The 12500-nt window shown below is 36.6% G+C and overlaps 1 protein-coding gene across 4 annotated transcripts in view; it reads left to right on the forward strand.

Annotated features, from left to right (window-relative positions):
• LOC119596285 (cyclic AMP-dependent transcription factor ATF-6 alpha-like) overlaps window positions 1–10838 on the forward strand; it is a 46604-nt gene extending 35766 nt beyond the window's left edge. For 2 of the 4 annotated variants that reach the window (XM_037945450.1, XM_037945448.1), the window contains exons 2-15: window positions 441–554; window positions 1398–1456; window positions 2297–2414; window positions 2669–2775; window positions 4242–4355; window positions 4628–4829; window positions 5039–5188; window positions 5663–5799; window positions 6870–6995; window positions 7238–7378; window positions 7488–7636; window positions 7892–8104; window positions 8268–8528; window positions 8638–10838. In XM_037945450.1, the coding sequence (XP_037801378.1) occupies window positions 441–554; window positions 1398–1456; window positions 2297–2414; window positions 2669–2775; window positions 4242–4355; window positions 4628–4829; window positions 5039–5188; window positions 5663–5799; window positions 6870–6995; window positions 7238–7378; window positions 7488–7636; window positions 7892–8104; window positions 8268–8528; window positions 8638–9067 (2321 nt within the window). In that variant the 3' untranslated portion in view covers window positions 9068–10838. The remainder of the gene's footprint in view (window positions 1–440; window positions 555–1397; window positions 1457–2296; window positions 2415–2668; window positions 2776–4241; window positions 4356–4627; window positions 4830–5038; window positions 5189–5662; window positions 5800–6869; window positions 6996–7237; window positions 7379–7487; window positions 7637–7891; window positions 8105–8267; window positions 8529–8637) is intronic. The other 2 variants (XM_037945452.1, XM_037945451.1) reach the window with 1 other exon arrangement.
• The last annotated feature ends 1662 nt before the right edge of the window (window positions 10839–12500 follow it).

Genomic DNA, 12500 nt, shown 5'->3' on the forward strand with positions numbered 1-12500 from the left:
TCCTCTCCACCTCTTTCTCCTCCTCCTCCTCCTCCTCCTTCTCCTCCTCCTCCTCCTTTTGTGTGTGTGTGTGTTTGTAAGAGAGAGAGGGAGAGAGAGTGAGAAAGAGAGAGAGAGAGAGAGAGAGAGAGAGAGAGAGAGAGAGAGAGAGAGAGAGAGTGAGAAAGAGAGAGAGAGAGAGAGAGAGAGAGAGAGAGATAAGGTAGGCCTTTTGTGTCAAATAGCAGAATAGCTACATAGGAAAGTGGAAGTTGATAAGTCACCAGAAATTTTTGCAAGAGTATGCAACTACAATAATTTTGTGTCTGGGTGAATATGTGAACAATTTACACATTAATTTCACAATTCACCTCTACGCAAAAAAGGTAAAAAGATCAAATATAGAAATGAAGCTTAAAAATGCAAATTAAACAAAAACATTTTCCATCCATCTCGTTCAGAAGCCACTATGACATCACAGAACACCCCCCAGGTAATTGGGGGGGGAAGGGATACCGAAAGTACAGTGGAGGACCTCTTGTCACAAATAGACTTTGCATCGTGGCCTCTTCCAGGTTAATCTCACCAGGTTTATGTGGTTGGCGTGTGTACGTTACATGGGGATGTTTGTCATAGATTTGCGAGTGGATGGTGATTGTGTTGATTGGGTGTGCCTTTTATGTCTGTTTTCTATCCTGTGTTGATCTCTTCAATTTTTGGTTTGATTTGGCGTGCCTTTATTCTTCTCTCTCTCTCATCTCTCTCTCATCTCTCTCTCTCTCTCTCATCTCTCTTCTCTCTCTCTCATCCTCTCTCTCTCTCTCTTCTCTTCTCTCTCTCTCTCTTTCTCTCTCTTCTCTCTCTCTCTCTTCTCCTCTCTCTCTCTCTCTCTCTCTCTCTCTCTCTCTCTCTTCTCTTCTCTCTTCTCTCTCTCTTTCTCTTCTCTCTTCTCTCTCTCTTCTCTCTCTCTTCTCTCCTCTCTCTCTCTCTCTCTCTCTCTCTCTCTCTCTCTCTCTCTCTCTCTCTTATGTTCATTTGTTTCTTCCAGTATTTTCTTCTCTTCCATTTTCTGCACCTTTCCTGATATGATTTTGCTCTGTGTCATTTTCCACTGTATTTCAGTATGTAAAAACTATTTTCAGTGCACAGATGAGAATTAATATTTTCACAATGCAAAGATACAATTGACATTTCAGTAGTTGACTTTTATGAATTCATTAGATACAAATCTGAACAGATTATTGAAATGGCTGTTGTACATTTTGCTTTGCAAGTACAATTGAAGTGCAATACATGATTAAAGTAACATATATTGCCAGAGTATAGTTTTAATCTTATTTTCCTTTGTACATGTTGAGTTTAATGTTTTTTATTCATGCGCTGCGGTATTTGCTTGAACTCTTTTTTCTGATTTGCAGATGTGTCGGAATCGAGCAGTGATGACGACCTTATTCACAAACTGTCTCATGACCTTGAGGTAAGATTGCCAAAGCTGCTGATATAGTGATTTCTAAAGACCTATTGTGCAATCTTGGAAGTATGTGTTTGAGTCTTTTTAAAACAGTGGAGTATTTTGTATGAAGCTTCATATTAATACATATTTCTTTTTGTGATTATTAATGCATATGTTCATTAGCTTATTAATATATTTTCATAATTATGTATCAGATGTAGGTTTTATATTGCTGTGGCATAGTGCTTGTATTTCAGATTTTGTACTATATTGGTATGTTATAAAGGACAGACATATTTGTTTTGCTGTGATATTTAGTTATTTATTGTTCTTTTTGCTTTGAAATGTTGCCCTTTCACATTACTGACTGTTAAAAGTAGGTCACGAAAAGAAGACATTGACTCATGCTTATATTTAGAATCCCACATCCGCAGATAGAAATAGAAATGTTGGTTTCCAGAACACACACGGAAGAGTTAAAGGGTAAAGATGCATGTTTGACACTGTTGAGCGGGGACATTAAACAGACGTAGAAACCCTGTTTTGGTGTAATGTCTGTTACTATGGACTTTAAACCAGCATACATTTTATCACTGAGAAAACATTCTTTGTCTTAGAGCTTAATCTAGAAACCAGAATAGCTTTGAATAAAATAAAAAAAATATATATTTTAAACACACTAGGGCTGTATGACAGTGAGACACAAATTCACCCTACCTGCATTAAAGTAGGATGATATTGATGGTTATTGTATTAATTTTAAAAGCTAAGAAATAAAGTGAATATAGTGAGTGACTACTGTATTTTATGTATATTGTATAAAGGGCGTAGATCTAGAAAAAAAAATTAAATTCCTTCTTCCAGCTTCCTCTTGCTCTTGATGACTTTGAGCCAGTCTCCGCGTGGTCATCGCACAGTCCTGGAGACATATTCCAGACATTCACTAACCAAGATAGTGTAACCTCCACCCTCAAGTCAGAGAGTACGTAATCTGGAACTTATTTTTTTCACTTGGTAGTTTCATTTTGTAGTGTTCTCCTTTTTCTTCTTCTTCTTCTTCTTCTTCTTCTTCCTCTTCTTCCTCTACTTCTTTCTCTTCTTCTTTCTTTGATTTTGCCATAATATTAAAGGATGTGTGTGTACATTTTCTTTTTCTTTTTCCCCAATATGCTACATATTCAGTAATTTTCTTTGCACAAATATTTCTTCATAATTGGATTTTTCTCTCCTTTTCAGATGACTTTTCAGCAGAGGAACTGGCTCAAGCATTGTATCCAAATTTGGTGGCTGGACAAGAAGCAGAAAATGAAACGATTTCATCAGTACTCATTGAAGACAAAATTGTAAGTAGTTACTGCAGCTTATGAAGATCTCTCTCTCTCTCTCTCTCTCTCTCTCTCTCTCTCTCTCTCTCTCTCTCTCTCTCTCTCTCTCTCTCTCTCTCTCTCTCTCTCTCTCTTTCTCTTTTTTATTCTCTCTCTCTCTCTCTGGAATTTTCAGGTTTATAGGTAGATGATTTGAAGTAATTTTTTTTCTTTAATTTTCTCAAGCTCCCCCCCCCACACCTATCCTTCCTCTCTCTCTCTCTCTCTCTCTCTCTCTCTCTCTCTCTCTCTCTCTCTCTCTCTCTCTCCTCTCTCTCTCTCTCTCTCTCTCTCTCTCTCTCTCTCTCTCTCTCTCTCTTTCTCTCTCTCTCTCTCTCTCTCTCTCTCTCTCTCTCTCGTGATATTTTATGTCAACTGCAGGCTAGTATTATAGACTTATGACACAGTCCACTCTATTTATTGCTGTGAATTTGTGTCAAGAAGAATTTTATGCTTTGAGAATATGGATTTTCTTTTCTATGTCTGTGATTAATGCTTTTAAATTGGTCAAAAGTGGCTGGATTTGTTGCTAGCACTGTATCTTTAGATATACTTAAAAAAAGTGCAGATAATTTGGGGATGTAGGAGATCAGTCCTGTCAGCATAACCAGAATCCATTTGCAGCAAAGATGATAATTAATGGAACTATACTATGTTCAGTAAGGTAGCCAAGAAAGATTTCTTTTTCTTCTGCTTTAGTGTCTAATGTAGGAAGTCAGTTTATAAGAACGGTGTTGCATGATTATCCCCCTTGCACTGGCGTATGAACAATGACCTTTTTGTGAGATAAGCTCTATTATTTTTAGACTTCTTTCTCCCTTGCATTTTATCTTTGTTTGTTAACATCGCTATAAGCTACTCTCCCTTCTTTAACCATTTTCTGTAACGATAATGTTAAAGGTCTTACATAACTACCAAAGTGACTTTTAAATGCAGCTTAGATATTCCTTAAAGAATGTGTTCTTAATATAAGTTAATATGTTCATCAGCAGTAAGGATTACAGTTAAATAAATGGAAGCCTTCATGTACCCAGATGCATTACAGGATACCCAATAGCTAGTAGGATTATAACAAGTCTCTCTGTTATATTAAACTGATTATTAGATTTGCAAGTTATATGGTGTTTAGTTCCTAGGAGTTAAGCCTTCCCCCACCCCTCCTCTAAACAAAAAATGCCTGCATTGTATGTTCATGACTACTATGGAATCAGCTTGGAAATATTATATGTATAACCCATTAAGATTTGATATCATGTTTATCTATAGTTTGTGCTTTTATGTGGTTATGGTAATATTTTTCATAAAGTGTAATTTAAACAGATAGAGAATATTGAGTCAGCCTGAAAATATTATTAGTATAACCCATTAAAGTTTGATTTCATATTTATATAAACTTTTATGTGGTTATGGCAATCCTTTTCCTGATAAGACATTTTTTTGAACAGATAAAGAAGGAGCCATCTTCACCACAGCATTTCCTACAGATGCCACCATCCCCTGATGATAGTCATGACATCTGGGAACTGCTCTGTGGTCCTGATATTAAACCCAATGTCAAGGTGAGTTCCTGGTTCTTTGAGTTGTGGGATTCCTCAGAGGATGTCATTTTATGGACCTGTTCATATTATAAAAGGCTATGACTTTAGGTTGGATCATTTGCACGTGGATGATATTTTGATGCCTGAATGTGATATAATGACAAAATGATGTTTCCCTTGTATTACTACATATCAGACCACCATTAGAATAGCTGTCTCACATTCTTTCTAAACCTCCCTCTTTATACAGGAAAATAACCCTATATATAACTATTGTTTATTATAATCATCAGGCTCTGGACACTCCACCTGTAACCCCACCACAAAGTGACGGATCTCCCCCTCATAGTCCCCAGCCTCTCTCGCCTGCAGGATCGACTGCAACCACAGTAGTCCTCTCCCCTCCTCACCAGCACCAGAAGCAAGGCACAAATGGCATGACAGCAAATCACATGACGCAACCCATCAAAGTTGTTACCATAACGACGAGAAATGGTGAGTGACAATGTTTTGGTTCTTGTTGCTATGATTTTAGGATTTTTCTTTTCTGTTGTGATTATTGTCATTGTTATTACTATTGTATTCTTTTCTTTTCTTTTCTTTCTTTCTTTTTTTCTTTTTCTTTCCTTTTCAATATTACAGCCATACATGTAGATGAGATTTTTTAAGATGATTTCTATAACTTTTGTTCTGTTTTCATGCAGGCACAGGTAATCAAGGGGCAACCAAAGGGGGCCGCATTACCAAAACCATGAAAATTCAACCCAAAATTGTGACCACAAGTACAACACAACCTCAGGTTATTAGCATAGTAAATTCCTCTTCAGGACCAAAGTTGACACTGCCAAAAACTGGTGAGTTTCATGTGGAAGTTCTTTTTTAGAATATTTAAACATCAAATATATATATTTGTGTGTGTGCATGCGTGCGTGTGTGCGTGCACATGCCATAAACATTTATAATGTAATGTCTGTCTACATTTTCATAACTTATGATCTTATGGCATCATTTAGTAGAATGAATTAGTTACCTAGGTCATGATTAGCATGGTTTAAAACATAGTACAATTTCCTAAAATTTTCATGAAATAGGCCAGTTTAGTATAAGAAATGACCCTTCACACCATTGTCAAGTAAGAGTGATCTTGAATGGTTATTTAGTCGTTACTAATACTGTGACCTTGAGCTAACCAATGTTTTTTCATTCTGCCTTTTTCTTTCATTCTTTCTTTCTTCCTTTATTTTTTTTTTTTATCCATACTCTCTTTCTCACCCATTTGTATCCCATAGAGAACTCATGCAAACCTATCAAATATTCACTCCAAACAGTTGGGACAAGGACCATAAGCACGGGGGGAAGTACAAGGGTTGTCCAGCTGAAACCTCCTCCTCCTCAAGTGCAGTCTAGAGTAACTGCTGCCACACCTACAATTCCTAGCCCAGTACCATCCATCCTTACATCACAGGTATGCATTGTCTACTCCCTTGAATTGTGTAGCTGTATATGTGTAAACATTCAGATACATCTCTGTTTTTTTGTGGATTTTGTCCCGATAAACCTATTGTACATTGAAAATATCATAAGTTAGAAGTGTCTGTAATACATCTCTAATACACCTAATGTACCTAGCATTATAGTATAATCTAGTTTACTTTAAACATGCTCCTTCAGCTAACACAATACCTATTTTACTATAAAGGAGAAATGTTGTACAAGAGTAAAGAATATTGTACCACGTATTGCAAGCCTAGGGAATGTAAAAAACATATAAAAGATAAATGAACTGATTAAAATGAAAATAAAATAAAGGTAAGTAAGGACTGCCTATATTGTACAGTCCTTTTTAATCTAGAAGTTATTATCATAGCTAGGCACACTTTCCTCTTCTAACAACAAACAAAAAAAGATGAATGAATGTAGTATTATATTTTCTTGAGTAAACCTTTTTTTAGAGAGAGGAACAGACAGACAGGCAGAGAAAGAAAGAGAATATGAACAAACAAATTTAAAAAACCATAATAATCATGGTATCGTATACTACTCACAATAGTAAGTTACATTTCATTAGGGAGATACACAAGAATATTCTCAACTCTTCCTCCAATGACTTTAAAAGATCTGGGATTGGTTAATTATCTTTCTGTTTTACATAATTCCTTAAGCTTTTATTCTGCATAACTCCTTAATGCTAGTGATTTTACCCCCACCCCCATCCCAGCCTTCCATATGGGCAGCAGACTGTGTTAAGGACAAATAAAACATACTTGCCATTCTCACAAGTTCATTTTCAGGAACATCTACCAGCAGGGCCAGTTATAACAAAGCATCTACTATTATTTGGTTAAGTTTAGCCCCATAGCAAAAATAGTTTTGTCCAATCTGCATCATGTTTTAAAAGATAAAATGGGATACGTCATTCTGTCAAGTTCGAATGTATAGAAATTTGTGTAAAGCTTGCTGTGAGTGCAGTATGGTTAATTTTATTACCATTATTACTATCACTATTTCAAACATATCATTCCTTTTCCTCTATAGATAACCAACCAGCCCACAGTTCTTGGCACTCAGTCCTCTGTAGTGCCCCCAGCAGCCCCTACCACACCTCTGGCACCTCTCGCTCCTGCCCTTGCTCCAGGCATGAAGCACAGCAACGTTCCAGATGTACGTGTGATGTAAATTTTGTCTTTCTTTCTTTTTTTCATTCACTTTTTTTCTCTCTCTATTTGTGATCATTATTATTTTGATTAGTTCCTTTTATAAGATTATTTTAATCTTAGTTATTATTATTAGTTTCATTATTGTTGGTTTTAGTATTATTTCATTATTAAGATTATTTTTCTTTCTTTCGTTCTTTTTCTATAGATAATCATTTTTTGTATCATGTGTATCATTTGTTTTTACAGCTGAAGGCACTTAAAAGACAACAGAGAATGATAAAAAACAGAGAATCCGCCTGTCTATCTCGTAAGAAGAAGAAAGAATACGTCATGGCACTTGAAGGAAACATTACTGAGCTACAAAATGAAAATAAAAGATTGAAAGAGGTACATACAAATTGTAAAGTAATTTGCTTGTAGTCTTTGTGTGTATGATTAGAAATTTATGCCCTTTTTGTGTTTGTTATGGTAGTTCACTGTTCCATTTTTGTTGCAGGATAATATCCGCTTGCAACAAAAGGTATCATCACTGGAGTCTGAGTGTGCGTCATTGCGGCATGCATTGGGTCGCAGCCCAAGTAGGAAAACGACCACTGCTCTGTTTGCCATAATTTTCCTCTTATCTCTGAACCTAGGTCCTTTGACGTAAGTACTGGACAGTCTTATTTGTTTTTAATTGTGGTTCTCCATTGTAATTATCATTGTTCTTGTAAAGATTTTTTTTTTTTAAGTATATATATATATCTGTTTTCTTTTAAAAAGAATACAATTCCTACTTGGATGTCAGATATTGAGTGAGTGTGCGTGCGTGCGTGCGTGCATGCATGCATGTGTGCCTCTGTAATAGTTCTTACCTTGATAGTGATCAGATCATTCTAAGCACAAACCTTCCTCAAACAGGGGAATTTTCCTAAGCAATGAATCAAGATTGTCATCTCTCAAGAGAATGATGCAAGGTGTAGAACCCTCATCTCTAGGCACAGGCTTCAAGCACCGCTCACTCCTCTGGGCCGATGAAAACCAGCCTTCGGCAGAGGAAGGCACAATTCCGAACTTGAACACCAACACCTCGTCTATGTGTCCCATGTACATCAATGCAACAGAAAGTTTGAGGTAAGCAGGAAGACTCGTTTGGTCATATTCTCCTTTTAGTCCTTAGGGTTGTGTTATGTGCTGTTTCAAGAAGAAGGCAAGAAGATTTAGACTGTATTTTTCAAATCTGAATTTTGTCCATATTCAAATTAAAATTGTCATAGATAACGTATGGTCATTTTAGGCTGGAGACTGAATTACGAGGCTGGTTTGAGAACAAGATGGACAAGAAGAAGAACAACAACCAGAGACCCCTATTGTCACATCCCAAGACGAGGGAAGGAAGGAACCGCCTGAACAAGCACAAAAACTTGGGAGAACCAAGCCAGAAACTCAGCAAGCAAGTTGGCAGTGAGGTCTGGAATGCCTTAGTCCCACCCCAGCAACCTTCCAACAAACCAGCACCACTTTACCATTATGTTCATTATGTTGAGCCATCTACTAGGTAAGTTCTTTTCTTTTGAAGGCTATCATGTTGGCTTGATGATAAGTTCATTTGCTGATTCCTTGCTAATAATGAGATCTTATCATGCATTTTGTTTTTCTGTTATCAGCACTGAAGAGGACACCTCAGTCATGGCTACTGTCCCTCGTCTAACATCATTCCTTGAGGCTATCCAGAGGCGTGATGATACATATTATGTTGTATCCTTCTCTCCTGACCACCTCCTCGTCCCTGCAACAGCACGAAATGACTCAGCTCGCCCCAGGATGTCCCTGCTAATGCCAACACCCCAGTCTATGAATGACTCTCTAGCTCCTCCTCCCAATAATGTGGCTCTAATGCAGATCGACTGTGAAGTCATGCATACACGTCTAGTCCATGTAGCACAGGAGCTGGTGCCACCCTACTTGCGCACAGACAGGAGCAATACATCACGAACATCATCAGAAGAAGCCACAACAGCCACCCCCAGGGAGAGACGAAACTCTCGGTCCAGGCCAAGACACACCCTGACAAAGCCTGCTTTCCCACACAAATAGACCACGAGTTGGGTGCACAATTAAGACATTAAAAAAAAAAAAGAAGAGTTGTTGAACAACTCATAAAATCATTTGTCGTGACAGAGGAATTGAATTTTTGTCCTTTTGCTATTTATTGTCATGTCTGTTTTTCTACTTTTTTATCTTTTTCTTCTTAAGTATGACCAGTTTTGGTGCTTTAATTATCTGCTTCAGAATTATATTTTTATTTATTAATATTGACAGCTGTACAAAATTATTTTATAGAGATCCCATGAAATATATAATTGTTGTTCTTAATTAATATTGATATATTGATATTGACATGTATATCCAAGAGCCCAGTGATGTGAAAGTGTAGACTAAGGATGTTACAGTGCTTTTGCAAGAATATTATTTGGACCCAAGTGAGTTAATCTCAATCATTCCATGATCTCATACAATTGTTCTTCATTCCATTTTTTTTCTTTCTTTCTTTTTTCATTTCTTCCTATTTCTTCCTCCCTATTTCATGTTGAAATAAATAAAGGAATAATCAAAGAAAGAATCAGATATTGTACTGTGCTACCCTCAAGAGACAAGCATCAAAAGAAGGCAACCCATCGATTCACATGACATTGTAAGAGAAGACTTAGGATATACATTAGGATGTGCTCAATTAAAAGGTGTTGAGTTCTTTGTACATAAAATAAAGGAATGCCCCTTTTTTGAGGATTTTGTGTGCTGGTGTAGGGTTCAAGTCTAGGTTGTTTGATAGGGTATAGTACAAGATGCATATTGTGGTTCCTTTTTTATATTTCAAAGTTAAAAGTTCCGTGACTTATCAATTTATATGCATGTGTATTCAAGCATACACATGTTGTGTACTGTTTACATATATATTGTATTATAGAACATCCCAGATTTTAATCATATGTGAAGGAAATACACATTAGTTTATCAAGAATTAAGTATAAGGAAGAGGTTTGTAGTTAAAAAACCACATGGTTATGTAGATGCCTGGTCAAAAAGTACAGTTTCATTTCCAATGTAAATATGTATTTATTAATTTTATTTCAAGATGTCGTATGTCTAGTTTACTTTTGATATGGCTGTGATTTTTTTGTTGTTGTTCACTTATGAATGTTAAGTGTTGTGGAAGTATATTATGTTAAACAAGCAAACTGACTTGTTAGACTTGCATCATTTCATCTTTTCCGTGCAATAATTTTGGTCCAGTGAAGTTTTGAAGCCAAACTTTTCTGTGTATATAGAGGAAAAATGGTTGTAAATTTGGTGTTGACTTCAGAACATCAAAGAGTTTTCTCTTTCTAAAGTTGAAAGCAATTATTCCTTTTTTTTTAAGCTAGTCAAAATTGGTCTACGTAACCAATATTGGTTCATAATTGTTCACTACGAATATTTCCTTTTTAGTTATGAATAGCCTTGTAAATTTGAATATATTTTTTTCAGCAAAATTGATGTCCTTATCTTCAGTATTGATAATATAGATCATTTTTCTGATTTGGGGTAATTATTGTGCAGGTACCATGAAGTTTGCCCTTAGTTGCCACACTGTGTGTAAATTTTCACATAAGAATACCAATGTTATTTTTATTATTGATAGATGCCCGAGTCTATTAGGTTTAGTTAATGGTGCCAGAATGATTTAGATATAAATTATTATACATTACTATTTAGAAATGTATTGATAGGATAAGAATATTCAGTGATAAGTGACCAATGTGTGTCAGTCTAATGCTTTTGCACTTTTATAATTTTCATTCATGTATGAATAAAAAGATGAGTATAACTAAGAGTATCAATTGTACCAACCTGCTGAACCAATATTTGTTGATGAAGTTCTAATGTTACTTAATATAATATCCAAGTTCTTTAATGAAGGTTATTAAAGAATATTATAAATGGTATATATCTGTGAGAGGTGAATTTGAAAACATATTGTTTAAAAGGAGAACAGTAATTATACAAAATAATAGTGATGATCATAAGGTACAGTTCATCATGAATTGTTGCCAGTTGATAGACTGATGCTACAATAGTTTTTGAAGTCAGCAATATCTCCTATATTGGGAAATGGGTGACCAAATACATATAACATAGCATATTCATGACAACATGTGTAAGTAAGTTCAGACAAAACATGGATGGTGTTATTTAATTTTACTGTTAATGCACAAAGAAATTATTCAAATTTCATCACTGTAGGGTATGAACATCTCAATATGAGCACCTGTGAACAAAAAGAAGCAACTGACATCATATGAAAATGAAAACTTAAGAGGGCTGTAGCATCATAACTTTCTTAGTTGCCTTTACCATATTAGCCTTATTCTCTGACCTAGAAAAGGTATGTGATACTACATGGCGGTACCATATTCTCCAAAAAGTGTCCGCCCTAGGCATACGCAGAAACATGGATGTCTTTATAGTTAAGTCTTTCCTCTCCAAATGCACTTTCCAGGTCAAAATTGCCTTTTCCACATCATCATTTCCTCAGTTCGAAGGTGTCCCACAAGGCAGTGAGCTCAGTACCACTTTATTCCTTCTTGTCATTAATGACATTTTCTCAGTTTTACCACCAGGAGCTAGATCATCACTATATGTTGATGATTTAATCATCTTTGCCTCTGACACATCCATAATAAATCTCCGCCAATCCCTTCAGTCTGCAATATCAGCAGTATCTTCCTGGACCACTAACCATGGCTTCCACTTTTCTACCTCCAAATCTTTCTCCATCCTTTTCTCTCGCACACGTGTAGGTCCCCAACCTACACTCTTCTTATATGGCACTCTACTCCAATACCGTTCCTCTGGCAAATTCTTTGGCATTATTATTTACTACAAATTGTCCTGGCGAGACCATATCTTTTACATTAAAGAAAAAGCTCGCCATCGCAAACTCTGTTCCATATATCCTAGGCTCAGATCGCAAAACTCTACTCCATCTTCATGTTACATTGATCCTCTCCACTCTCGATTATGGATGCCATATCTACTCCTCTGCCTCAACCTCCCTCCTTGCTCATCTTGATACAGTCCACCACTGTGGTCTTCGCTTAGCCCTACTTTCTTACTTTCTTCTCCAGTTGAGAGCATGTACACTGAATCAGGCATGCCATCTCACTCTCGAAGCCGTACCCTTTTCTCTCTCTCTGTTGCTATACTCGATTGCACCAACTTCCCCTCACTAAACTAATTATCCCACGATCCCTGTTTCCTACCTTAGCTTCTTGTCCACGTTTACCTACTCCTTTCTCCATTCTCATGGATACCCTCCTCTCCCATTCCCCTTTTCCCTATCTCCGACCTCTTCCGTTTCTGTCCATTTTGTCCCTCCATGGCTTATACCTTACCCCGTATTTGCTCCTCTGTTATTCCCTGACCCACCAAAATCAGATATCCCCCCGCTGTCCTTCTCACCCATTTCCTTGACCATGTCTCCATTCAT

The sequence above is a fragment of the Penaeus monodon genome, chromosome 37 (genome assembly GCF_015228065.2).
Source record: "Penaeus monodon isolate SGIC_2016 chromosome 37, NSTDA_Pmon_1, whole genome shotgun sequence".
In the NCBI taxonomy this organism is placed as follows: Eukaryota; Metazoa; Arthropoda; class Malacostraca; order Decapoda; family Penaeidae; genus Penaeus; species Penaeus monodon.